Source organism: Piliocolobus tephrosceles, chromosome 10, assembly GCF_002776525.5.
Source record: "Piliocolobus tephrosceles isolate RC106 chromosome 10, ASM277652v3, whole genome shotgun sequence".
NCBI classification, from domain to species: Eukaryota; Metazoa; Chordata; class Mammalia; order Primates; family Cercopithecidae; genus Piliocolobus; species Piliocolobus tephrosceles.
This window is the reverse complement of record NC_045443.1, coordinates 10,489,650-10,503,136: the sequence shown is the minus strand read 5'-3', so window position 1 is coordinate 10,503,136 and position 13,487 is coordinate 10,489,650. Positions and strand designations below refer to the sequence as shown.

At 44.9% G+C, this 13,487-nt stretch overlaps 1 protein-coding gene across 2 annotated transcripts in view; it reads left to right on the top strand.

Moving 5' to 3' along the window:
• Positions 1-217: 217 nt before the first annotated feature.
• PHC1 (polyhomeotic homolog 1) overlaps positions 218-13,487 on the top strand; it is a 26,378-nt gene continuing 13,108 nt past the window's right edge. The window contains exons 1-6 of one of the 2 annotated variants that reach the window (XM_023192383.3): positions 218-531; positions 3,337-3,494; positions 5,780-5,890; positions 7,045-7,125; positions 7,980-8,129; positions 9,021-9,176. In XM_023192383.3, coding sequence (XP_023048151.1) covers positions 3,381-3,494; positions 5,780-5,890; positions 7,045-7,125; positions 7,980-8,129; positions 9,021-9,176 — 612 coding nt within the window. In that variant the 5' untranslated portion in view covers positions 218-531; positions 3,337-3,380. The remainder of the gene's footprint in view (positions 532-3,336; positions 3,495-5,779; positions 5,891-7,044; positions 7,126-7,979; positions 8,130-9,020; positions 9,177-13,487) is intronic. The other variant, XM_023192384.3, reaches the window with a different exon arrangement.

Sequence of the window (13,487 nt, the reverse complement as noted above, 5' to 3'; positions counted from 1 at the left end):
AGGGGGTAAAAAAGAGGAGAAAGAGAGCCAGAGAGGAAAAAACCCCGGGGCCTGGAGCGCAGAGGCCCGGGAGCTGCGTCGCCATGGCAACGGGCGCCGGCAGGAAACGAGGGACGCGCGGGAGGGAGGGGGCGGAGGGCGCCGAGGGGAGGCGGAGGGACGGGGGAGGGGTCCGGCTGCCCCGGAAGCACCTCCCCGCAGCCCCCTCCTCCAGCCCGGCCCGCAGCCCCCGGCCTGCGGCCCCCACCTCCTCGGCCGGGCAGGAAGTGACAGGCCCGGAGCGAGCCCCGGAGGCCTGGCTGAGCCGCTGCCGGGCCCGCACCCGGAGCGGCGGGAGGGGCGGGGAGCCGCGGCCGCGCCGGGCGCCTCCCACCCCGCCCTCGGCGCCCCCGCCCCTCCAGGAAGGGGAGGAGGCGAGGGGAGCCCGCCGCGGAGGCCGAGCGAGCCCCCAGCCCAGCCTGGAGACTGGGGACCCGGGCACATGAGGTGGACGCCCCCGGGGAGGACTTGGGTGCAGAGCCAGGCGAGAAGGTAACCGGGCGACCGAGGGCCGGGGAGGGGCAGGACCTTTGGGGGCTTGGCTGCGCGGGGATGTTTCCTCAGCCACCTCCATCTGTGTAACGCCCCAGGTACCTCCCCCAGTTGCTTTCCCTGCCTACCTCTGGCGCTGAGCTCTGCGGTCCTTCGGCTCTGCCTGTCCGAGTCTTCTGGCTATTCATTCTGCTGCGCTTCATGCTGTCTGTCCGTCACCCTAGCTGCCTCTGACTGCTCATTTTCTTATTCATTTTTCCTTCTCTGACTTTGGTCCTTCCAGCCGAGCATGCTGTCTCGTTATCTCCCTGCTTTCGTGGTCCACTGGGTTCTTCAACCTCCAGTTCCTTGACTTCTGCCTGTCTCCCTGCTATCTGTATGCACATGTCCCTGCTCACTTGGGTCAGTTCACTCTGGGCGCACCACTGGATCCACCCTCTTCCCCCGGTGTATTTGATTTGTCTTTGAAACATCATTTTCATCAAGGTTCTATATAGAACCAGGACCCCTGGGCGTCTACTCTCCCTGTTCTCTTGATTATTACCGTGTCTTTGGCACAGTCTTCCCTCAACCACCCCCTTCTCCCGTCCCCCTTTCTATGTCCCATCCTTTCTACATGATAAGAGTTTTGTGCTTAGGGATACTGACTTTCTCCAACTCTCGACCCAATACTAAGTCCACCTCAAAGTCCCTTTCTAGCTCCCTTCGGTAGGTCTGTGCGCCTACCCAACCGCATGTATACCCCACATGCTACCTTTTAGGATGACCGTGGCTTAGCTACTTTGGGGACATCTGTGGATCAGCTTCTCACTCTCTTCCAGTTTAATTTTGAAAATTTTGATTCCTGGTGCTGCCCAAACTGCTTGTCTCCATTATTTGTATTTAATCTTGTAGTCATAATGTTGATCACAAGTGAATACATTTATGTGCCTGGGATCCAGGAATCCTGGTTTTGGTGGCAATTTCCCTCGATTTTATTGAGACTTTTAAGTTGGTCCCTTTATATTTTTATTTCTAGTTCACAATCAAAATAAAATTGTTAATAAGAATTCAGTTTTGGGGAGACGAGGGGTCATACAGTTTGTGAGTATTTTCACATGTGAATGTAGGAATTATGGTCTCTATACCTAGCAAAGGGGTCTCATGTCTCTGAGTCCAGTGAACTAAATCCAGTAATCTATAAAACTGTGCCGTGCTGCCTCTAATCCTTACCCACTTTTTTTCTTCACATGCTGATAATGAGGATTCATGGGTCTGTATCTGTTTAGTGCTTTGATATTTTGGCAAAAGATGTGGGGAGAAGGTAGACTAGTTGAAGCTGATATGATTTTTCCTATGTACTTTTTGGGTTATATACATGTTTGCAGTGACATTTGGTAGTCCTAAGTGAAACTAAAGATTTGGGGGTGGGATAATGGTGTGATCGGATGATACTGGGAATGAGATAATAAGAAATATCCTCAGCTTTATTGCCAAGGCCAAGCAGTTTGATTTTATTTACTTTGCTTGTTTGTTTGTTTTGGATGCAATCCCTGTGACCAATCCATTCACCCTAATAAACCTGTTGACAACACTTAGCAGAAATTCTGGTTTGATGTTTATATTCCTAAGCCAAATAATATTTTGGTGACCTGATATTTCTAGTGGCCCAGTGCCTCAGAAGTAGAGAAAGTAGTGTGGAGCTTAACAAAAGAGAAAAAAAAGAATGAGTAAAAACCTTATTGTCATTTAGTGCTGCTTTGGAAGAATATTTATTCTTATCTCCTCTCTCTTTGCTTGGTTCTTAGCAATGTTTTCATATGTGTCTTTTTGCAAATTTAAGTGTAGTCCGCAGTGGGTAAATTCTGACGTGTTAGTAGACTACAAAGTTGCATCTTACTTTCTTGAAGATTTTCATTGTGTGTATTTCTATGTTGCATACCCCGGAGTCATTTCTTAAAATGATATATTACATTCAGTAAGAAGCCTTCTTTGCAGTGAGGAAACAGGTATAAGGAGGAAAAGCGACATGCCTGAGGTGTTATTAGTAGCCGGAGCTGGAACCAGGCAGCTATTTGGGCTATGTGGGCTGTAGGTGAGCTCTTCTGCCTCCTAGTATTATGACCTTCCATGACCCACTAAATGTGTCTGTATCTTAAGGTCCTCCTCCATAAAATGAGGATAACAAGTACTCACTATCATAGTGAATGACACTGCCTTAATCACAGTTTGGTTTGAAGAAGCATGTATTAGTCTAAAGACTTGATACTTATTAGGGCAACTTCTTTAATCTCAGAAAACCTTATTTCTTAAATTGTAAAATAAGGATAACAGTGTTTACAGCACTACTATGAGAGAGAGAGTATAGGTGGAGTGCCTAACCCAGTGAAAGGAGGCAACTAGTGGCTCCCCAGTATATGGTGACTCATTTGGATGATAACGCGATGCAGATGGAGACGAAAACGAGATAGCCAAAAATTTTAAGTGAGAAGATTTTAAACTGTTAAAAAATGTTATGGGAATGTAAGGTAGCTTTGATATTGTAAGGTGCCATCTCACCTGGCCATTTTACTTAGTGACACCCATGAGGGAATATGTAAAGATTGTTTCTTTTGAGACTGCATAGCTTCAAAAGATGGTAATATTGGGAAGACATGGTTGCAAGAGTGTACTGAAATTTGGGAGTTTTAAGATGAGAAATCATGGCTTATGGAAGAGGAGGAGGATTCGCAGATACTTAGGGATTTCCTGTGTTCTTGAATAATAACATGAGATAACAGCTTGGGATCAAGATACAAGTTTTAACCTTTTACTGCTTCCATCTAGGTCTTGAGTCAGAGCACCAGCCTTGGGGACCCTGGACCGCTATCATGGAGACTGAGAGCGAGCAGAACTCCAACTCCACCAATGGGAGTTCCAGCTCAGGGGGCAGCTCTCGGCCCCAGATAGCTCAAATGTCACTATATGAACGACAAGCAGTGCAGGTGAGGCTCAGCTCTGAGGGGCCATGGTCTGTGAGTCTTGGATTGTGGTAGGCAGTGATGCTGGAAAATAATTGTGCTCAGTTCTTTTTCAACAAATTGGGGAGAATTGGGTTAAATGATGACTAAGCTGTCTTCCAGCTCTGAGAATCTTAGGAGTTTACAAAGGTTTGGGCAAGCAAACAGTGAAATCCGGTCTTTCAAATAAGGATTTAAAAAACAACATTCAGTCCATCTAGCTAGGTTCTAACTAACCCTTTCTCATCCTGGATTGCCAGGTTTTTAATCTTTGGCCATTCTTGTAAATCCCCTTGAGTAATAGAAGTATCATGGAACTCTTTAGAGATTTATTTTTAAACAAACAGCAAATTCCATGTTTGTATTAATTCTGTTAGGGAATGAGGTCTTTTAGTAAATATTTTGGTTACTAGAATAACTATGCATATCATAAAAATAGTTCCAATTATTAAAAAATAAGAATTCAGTAAAGTCCAGTTAGCACTAAAACCAAACTACTGTTCATTTTATAAATCTGTATTAGCATACTGTAAATATGTAAAAATGCCAATTGGTTGAATTTGTTGAAAATTTTACCTGATGGAATCTTTTAGAAGCCACTATTTATTTTTTCATTATTTCCAACCCATTAGGGCTCTATAACCTTTACTGTCTATCTAAAATATACTTTTACATTTTCTCCTTTTCTTTTTTTTTTTGAGACAAGGTCTAGCTTTATTGCCCAAGTTGGAGTGCAGTGGTGCGATCAGGGCTCACTGCAGCCTCAGACTCCCAGTTCTCTCATCTTATCCTCCTGACTAGCTGGGACTATAGGCACATGCCACCATGCCCAGCTTTTTTTCTTATTTTCTTTACATTAATCGGCATCTTGTTTATTTTCACCCTATCTAGTCTTTGCTATGGCATGTATTTCCAGCTCCCAATTGGAGAAATAAGTTGTGTAAATTGCACTGCTTTGCTTTTCTTACATTCTATGGAGAATAAACCATAGAATTACAGTCATCTGTCACTTAATGACAGGAATATGTTCTGAGAAATGTATTGTTAGGCAATTTTGTAATTGTGTGACTGTCATAGAGTGCACGTACACAAACCCAGATTATATAGCCTACTATACACCTAGGTTATATAGTATAGCCTATTGCTAGGTTATATAGTATAGCTCTTGTATACGTGGTCTGCCATTGACCAAGTAGTGGTTTTGTGGCGCATGACTGTGATTGTTTCTTCCAGTTTTTAAAGGACTATATAGATTTACTGAGGCAGAGGCAGAAGGATTTTTTTTTTTTTTTTTTGAGATGGAGTTTTGCTCTTGTTGCCCAGGCCGGAGTGCAATGGCGCGATCTCAGCTCATTGCAACCTCCGCCTCCCAGGTTCAAGCAATTCTTCTGCATCAGCCTCCCTAGTTGTTAGGATTACAGGCGCCCACCACCATGCCCAGCTAATTTTTTGTATTTTTAGTAGAGGTGGAGTTTTCACCATGTTGACCAGGCTGGTCTTGAAACTCTTGACCTCAGGTGATCCACCCTCCTAGGCCTCCCAAAGTGCTGGGATTACAGGCATGAGCCACCGCGCCTGGCTCAGAAGGCTCTCTTGAGGCCAGGAGTTCAAGACCAGCCTGGGTAACATAGCAAGACCCCATCTCTAAAAATAAAAAAAATTAACTAGACATGGCGGTGCATACCTGTAGTCCTAGCTACTTGGGAGTCTGAGGCAGTCAGGACTGTTTGAACTAGGAGTTTGAGGTTACAGGAAACTATGATCACGCCACTGCGCTCCATCCTGGGTGATAGAGCAAGTTGACCTTGCTCTAAAAAATGAAGGAAAAGGCTGGGCGTGGTGGCTCATGCCTATAATCTCAGCACTTTGGGAGGCTGAGGCAGGCGGATCACCTGAGGTCAGGAGTTCGAGACCAGCTTGACCCCACATGGAAAAACTCTGTCTCTACTAAAAATACAAAATAAGCTGGGCACGGTGGCGCATGCCTGTTATCCCAGCTACTTGGGAGGCTGAGGCAGGAGAATTGCTTGAACCCGGGAGGCAGAGGTTGCGGTGGTTGCGGTGGATTGCGCCGTTGCACTCCAGCCCTGGGCAACCAGCGAAACTCTGTCTCAAAAAAAAAAAAAAGGAAAATAGCTGTTGAAGATTTAGCCCCAACTCCCATCTTCTCTGGTTTCTTTCCTTCCCATGGCCACACAAATATAGTGATTTACATAGAATAGGAGCTAGGAGTCCATTCTTAATGTTTTATCCTCTCTGTCTTTTCCTAGGCTTTGCAGGCACTGCAGCGGCAGCCCAATGCAGCTCAGTATTTCCACCAGTTCATGCTCCAGCAGCAACTCAGTAATGCCCAGCTGCATAGCCTGGCTGCTGTCCAGCAGGTGAGAGGTCAGCAGCCAGCTGGCCTGAGAGGGAGGGTACAGGCACTACAGGTGGGTAGGGGAGATTTTTTGGGCATATTGCGTCCTATACTAAGTCAGGCTGCAGGCAGCCTCTTCTGCCTCCTGTCTCCTGTGGGAGGATGGATGCATCTTAGCTTCTGGGGTTGCAGTAAGAACTATAAAATCACTTTTTAGGTATAGAGTGGCTATGTTCTAGACCTGCGCTGTCTATAATCTAGACCTACACTGTCTAATATCGTAGTCACTAGCCACATATCGCTATTGAGTGCTTGAAATGTGGCTAGTCTAAATGGAGATGTCCTATAAGATTTTACAGTTAGACTACTTAGTACAAAAAAGGTAAAATATCAGTAATTAAAAAATATTAATTGCATGTGAAGTGATATTTTATATTGGGCTAAATAAAATAAATTATGAAAGTTAACTTTTCCTGTTTTACTTTTTAAAAATTTGCATGGTAGAAAATTATATATGTGGTTCACATTGTATTTATATGGGATACCTCTGGACTAGACTTGCATTGACTCATGATACGACCTGACCAAAAGATCTTTTTCCGGCTGGGCACAGTGGCTCACACCTGTAATCCCAGCACTCTGGGAGGCTGAGGCAGGTGGATCACTTACGGTCAAGAGTTCAAGACCAGCCTAGCCAATATGGTAAAACCCCCTCTACTAAAAATACAAAAATTAGCTGGGCGTGGTGGTGTGCGCCTGTAATCCTAGCTACTCTGGAGGCTGAGGCAGGAGAATCACTTGAACCTGGCAGGCGGAGGTTGCAGTGAGCCGAGATCATGCCACTGCACTCCAGCCTGGGTGAAAGAGCGAGACTCCTTCTCAAAAAAAAAACAAAAAACAAAACAAAACACATCTTTTTCCACCTAAAAGAGAGTGGGAACTGGAGGGCAAGTTGCCTCTCTGCCCCAGGAGTGTTATGTGGTACTAATTGGTTAGCATATGTGGTAATATGAGGATTATCGGGCTAGTGAATATACTTTTCTTTACCCTAAAGTGGAATCTCCCTGTTTATAACGTGAAATCTCTATGTTTTGTGCTTGTGATTTATTACTAGAAGACTGAGAGCTTTTTCCTTCGCTGTCTTTGCTACTTCTTGTTTCCCTTCCCCTTTAACAGGCCACAATTGCTGCCAGTCGGCAGGCCAGCTCCCCAAACACCAGCACTACACAGCAGCAGACTACCACCACCCAGGCCTCGGTGAGTACCGCCTCTCCCACTGAGAGGCGTCTCTACCTGGGTCTTTGTCCCTGTGTTAAATTACTTTGTGCCGCTGATCTGAGAGTGTGTATTGAGCCGTCAGTGGATAGTTACTGCTCTTAAGTAGAGAATAGTAGTACAGGGGAAAGTAACCAACATTAATCTATATTGGAGTCTCTAAAGAGGAAGTCTAAGGAAGAAAGAAAAGAAAATTCTGGGGAAGAAGAGGAAATAACAAAAGAAAGGGACTTATCCCTGAACTCTTCAATGAGCAGTAAAATCTGTTCTGTTTCAATCTTTTGTCTTCTCAACTGTTAACACTAGTGGTTAGAGACTGTTGGTTTTTTTTCACTTCGGTAATACCCTAAAGTAACCAGGATGACAGTTTTGGATAGGAAGACATTATTCATTTCCCCCGGCTCCATGAAAGTGAAATATTCTGGCCGGGCGCGGTGACTCAAGCCTGTAATCCCAGCACTTTGGGAGGCCGAGACGGGCGGATCACGAGGTCAGAAGATCGAGACCATCCTGGCTAACACGGTGAAACCCCGTCTCTACTAAAAATACAAAAAAAAATTAGCCGGGCGAGGTGGCGGGCGCCTGTAGTCCCAGCTACTTAGGAGGCTGAGGCAGGAGAATGGCGCGAACCCGGGAGGCGGAGCTTGCAGTAAGCTGAGATCCGGCCACTGCACTCCAGCCTGGGTGACAGAGCGAGACTCCGTCTCAGAAAAAAAAAAAAAAAAAGAAAGTGAAATATTCTGTTCTTGACTGTGTGACTCTGATTTTGTCAGTTATGTACATTTCCTTTTACTTCTCCCAAATCCTTAGTCCTGGTTCCTTTCTATACCACACAGATCAATCTGGCCACCACATCGGCCGCCCAGCTCATCAGCCGATCCCAGAGTGTGAGCTCTCCCAGTGCTACCACCTTGACCCAATCTGTGCTACTGGGGAACACCACCTCCCCACCCCTCAACCAGTCGCAGGCCCAGATGTATCTACGGGTAAGCCACAGATGCAGCCACCATTGCCCCAGGGGCATGATTGTCTGGCCCTGGCAAATACTTGAGTGAAAGCCGGTTTTTTTTTTTTTTGGGAGACAGAATCTCACTGTGTCCCCTAGGCTGGAGTACAGTGGCACAATCTCGGCTCACTGCAGCCTCTGCCTCCCGAGTTCCAGTGATTCTCCTGCCTCAGCCTCCCAGGTAGCTGGGATTACAGGCACGTGCCACTACACCTGACTAATTTTTGTATTTTTAGTAGAGACGGGGTTTCACCATATTGGCCAGGCTGGTCTGGAACTCCTGACCTCAAGTGATCCGCCTGCCTCGGCCTCCCAAAGTGCTAGGATTACAGGTGTGAGCCACTGCGCCCTGCCAAAAGCCATTTTTTGAAACCATGGTTACCCTGATGTCTTGAGAGAAGCTGGGACCTACTTCCCATACTTTACTTAACCTAGAAGTGATGCTCTCTGTTCACAGGTAGCCTGTAGATTAAATTAAGATATTATGCTAGAAAATACTGGCTTAACATTTGACTAAATTAGTGTTAGATATAGTCGACCTTTAAACCTTTGGCACAAGTATACAAATTCTGTGTTATCGCTCAGCCTACTGAGCAATATATGTAAGTACTTGTTCTAAAATCCTAATTTTCTCTATTTCTTCGACATCTGACTCTTTGACATCAATCTGTAGTTTTCTGTGCATTCTAGGTTTTCTTCTGGATGGTTCATCACATGTGGAGAGTATGAGGCTCCTGGGTTGGTGTGGAACAGACAGGGCTCAGCTGTTTAATATCTTCTGTTTATTTTGTCTTGTGGTCCTTCCTTTCCATCTCTTCTGTCTCTTCTTTCCTCTTGTCCTCTTTGCTCTTCGTCTTCCTCTCCTTGCCAGCCACAGCTGGGAAACCTATTGCAGGTAAACCGAACCCTGGGTCGGAATGTGCCTCTAGCTTCCCAACTCATCCTGATGCCTAATGGGGCAGTGGCTGCAGTCCAGCAGGAGGTGCCATCTGCTCAGTCTCCTGGAGTTCATGCAGATGCAGATCAGGTTAGTGGGGATGACTTTACCTGTTGGTGGGCACTGGGTAGGATGAAGGGAATGACCATGGACCTGGGTCCACCCTTCTGCTTCATTACGCTTTTCAGAATTCTTACTTTTTGTGTTTTGTTTTTCCTTCCCTTAATCACCATAGAACTTGAATCCTGTATAACCTTTGAGTTAATTTGAGTTAGCAAAACAAGGAGATTTGCCTGAAAATAGTCCTGTGGATTTGAGAAATCTTATTTTCAAGATAGGGTAAATTTCCTCACCATCCTTCAAGTCTCCTGTGGGTCTGTTTTATTTGGAGAGTCTTAATTCTCTCATAGTACTGTCAGAAGAGAAGAGATTGTTGAGAGAATTCTTCTGTTAGATCTAAAGCTGACCTGGCTGAGGAATGACCTTACTGGAGGAGTGTTTGGTTGCTTCTGTTTGTAAGTTACTCTGGTTCTCAACTCTCACTCTCCTCTTCCTTTCACTGTTTTTCCCAGTAAAGGTCTTCCTCACCGTTACTTCCTGTGACTTATTCCCAAAATACATGTATTTTTGAGCCTGAAATGTTAGCTTCTTATGGATGGGACACAACCTAGGATCTTAGGATAATTATTACATCCTTATAGTTTATCAGTAAGCTGGTAAATGTTGAGTTCTTCCTATGTGTACTTCTGGCCCTCCCTGTTTGTGGGTTCCATACCTGCAGGTTCTGCATCTTTGGCTTCCACATCCACAGATTACAACCAACTTGCAGATTGAAAATATTTGGGGAAAAAACCAATTAAAAATAGCAATACAAGAATAAAAAAATACAAAAATACAGCATAGTGTAACTATTTACATAGTACTTACATTGTATTAGGTATTATAATTAATCAAGAGGTGATTTAAAGTATACAGGAAGATGTGCTATGTGCACAGATGATATGCAAACACTGCTCTGTTTTATAAAAGGGAATCGAATGTCTGCAGATTTTGATGTCCATGAGCCTGGAACTAATCCCCTGTGGATACCAAGGAGCAATTGTATTAGAAATTTTGCAGGATCGAAAAAGAAATGTGAGTCAGGTTTTCAAAGAGCTTAGATAATGAAAGTGCTAAACTAGGCTGGGCGTGGTAGCTCACTCTTGTAATCTCAGCACTTTGGGAGGCTGAGGAGGGTGGATCACCTGAGTTCAGGAGTTCAAGACCAGCCTGACCAATATGGTGAAACCCCGTCTCTACTGAAAATACAAAAATTAGCCGGGCTTGGTGGTGGTGTGCCTGTAGTTCCAGCTACTTGGGAGGTTGACACAGGAGAATTACTTGAACTCGGGAGGCAGAGGCTGCAGTGAGCCAAGATCGCGCCACTGCACTCCAGCCTGGGCGACAGAATAAGACTCCATCTCAAAAAAAAAAAAAGTGCTAAACTAAATGGTGCTAACTTTGAGTGACACATGAGTTTGGAAAAGAATTGGTTACATTACTTTGCAATGCCTTATTGGGATACTTGAGCAGAGTCTTGAAGGGTGAGTGGATTTGATTTGGAGTGAGAAGAAAACTGGAGAGAGAACAGCAAGCGTTAAGAGCATAGTCATGTATTTAAATATGAGTATATGTGGTGGGCGTTGGAATGAGGGGATAAATAAAATAGAATCAACAGGCCTGATGATAAAAGAGGTCATTGCTAGGGTGGAGCATAAAAGCCAAGTAAAGGAGGTTGTAGTTAACTTCATAGGTCACAGGGATCATTGCAGAATAACAGGATGAGGAAAGTATTTAGGAAGAACTGTAGGGAGAATAACTGTTCTAATACTGTTCTAATAGTTCCTGGAGAAGAGAAGTTAGGGAACCTGCTAAGAAACTCTTGGGGTCATCTAGCTGTAAGGCAAGCCTTTGTTTTAGACTTGGTGATAGCAGTGGGAGCCAAGAATGAGGTTGGTTCCATTTCCTTATCCAGTTCTTTGATTTATCCACTCATTCATTCGTCAGATATTTGAGTGTCAATATGTGGAGGAACAGAGGGCAGTAGTTAAAAATACGCATCCGTTGGGTCAGATTCCAGCTCCACTACTTACTGTGTGACCCTGTGCAAATGATCTGACATCTTTCTGTTATCGTTTTTTTCGTCTGTAAAATATATATTGTAATATGCCTACCTCAGGATGTGTTGTGAGGACTAAATGAGTTGCTGTGTTTAACTGCTTGAAAAGTGCCTGAATGTAGTGAGTGTTTAGGAATAACTGCTATTACTAATGTATCAAACATTCCGTAACCTTGGGTGCCCAAGAAAGTCATAATCACTTCTTTTGTGGAGCTCATAGACCATTGAAACACCAGACATTAAACTAATAGTCACCTGAATGGGGAAATAATTGAGAAAGTACCGAGTGTTCTGAGAATTTAGAAAGGGACTTAATTTAGCTTTGGCGTGGGGTGTAGAAGTCAGGGAGGTGACATTTCACTTGGGGCGTGCAGAAGTTAGCCAGATAAGGATGTGAAAGGAGAGTGTTGGAGGCAGGAGAACAGTGTGTCCAAAGGCCCTGAGGAGGGCAGGAACTTGATTTGTTTGAGGAATTGACAGTCTTGTATTCTTGGAGTTTGGCAAAGTGGGGCTAGATGGGTAGGAGGAACCTTATCTTGCAGGGCCTTGGGGGCTGTGTTTAGGATTTTGGGCTTTTTATAAAAAGCAATTGGAAGCTGTAGGAGGATTTTAAATATGGAAGTGACACGGAGAGATTTGAATGTATTTTTGTTTTGTTTTGCATTTTAAATACCATGTTGATTTCCTCTTTGGAGACTAAACAGATAATGTTGTGAGTGTGACTGTCGGGAGAATAACTGTTCTCACGGTTTAAGGGAAAGATGATGTTTGTATTGAGGGTAGCAGTGGAGATGGACAGAAACGCATAGATTTGAGGATAACTTGGAAGAATCATTGAAGAGGGTAAACGAATTTAAGAGATGGGGGAATTAAGGGAGATGCCAGATATGAGATCTGATATAGCAGTGGGTGGCCGGTGGTGCTGTTTATGAGACAACGAATGTAGAAGTGTATTTAGAGTGAAGTTCAGTTTTGGACATACAGGCTTAGAAGTGCTTGTGAGCCATCCATGAGGAGACACTGAGACTGCAGTTTTATTATGTGGTTCTTGAGCTCAGAGAAGAGGTCTGGGTTGGAGATAAACATTTGAGAGTAGTAGGCATATAGATGATAATTGAAGTCCCCCATCTACTAAATTAGTTCACCCTCCTCAGTGTTTAAAATTGCCTGGGGAGGCCGGGCACAGTGGCTCACACCTATAATCCCAGCACTTCGGGAGGCTGAGGCGGGTGAATCACCTGAGATCAGGAGTTTGAGACCAACTTGAGCAACAGTCAGACTCCGTCTTTACTAAACATACAAAAAACATTAGCTGGGCATGGTGGTGTGTGCCCATAGCCCCCGTTACTGGGAGGCTGAAGCAGGGGAATCACTTGAATTTGGGAGTTGGAGGTTGCAGTGAGCCAAGACCGTGCCACTGCACCCAGCCTGGTTAACAGAGGAAGCTCCATCTTAAAAAAAAGGCCCGGTGCTGTGGCTCATGCCTGTAATCCCAGCACTTTGGGAGGCCGAGGCGGGTGGATCACCCGAGGTCAGGAGTTTGAGACCATCCAACCTGATCAACATGGTGAAACCCTGTCTCTACTAAAAATACAAACATTAGCTGGGTGTGGTGGTGCACCCCTGTAATCCCAGCTACTTGGGAGGCTGAGGCAGGAGAATCACTTGAACCTGGGAGTTGGGAGTTGGAGGTTGCAGTGAGCCGAGATCATGCCATTGTATTCCAGCCTGGGCAACAAGGATGAAACTCAATCTTAAAAAAAAAATGTTTGGGGAGATAGTACAGATTGAGGAGAAGAACGTTTAATATGGGGCCCTGAGGTAGGATGAAGCCCCACTTTGGAAAAGCAGTTCAAGATCGATAGAGGGTAATGGGCCAGCAGAGGGGAATGGGAAAGAGCAGCAGATAGGAAAATCTGGACTGTAGTGTCATGAAGGCAAAGGAACGAAGTGTTATAAGATGTGCGTGTGTGCATGCGTGTGTGGAAGGGGGGGGGGTTTATTAATAGGGAGGCAGAGTTGTTTCAGTTGAGTTTGAGGGGGTGGTGAATCCAAAGTAGTATGATGAGTTTGAGGGGTGTGAATGGCTGGTGGGAATGAATACAGTGACTGTAAACAGCTATTAAGAGTTTATCAGCACCAGGAAAGGAAGGTGGAACCGGGGAGGGGAATGTGCATTTCATACATGGTGATGAGGGAGCCAGTGGAGAAGGAGAAGTGGAAGAGGAGGCAGTGGATATTAT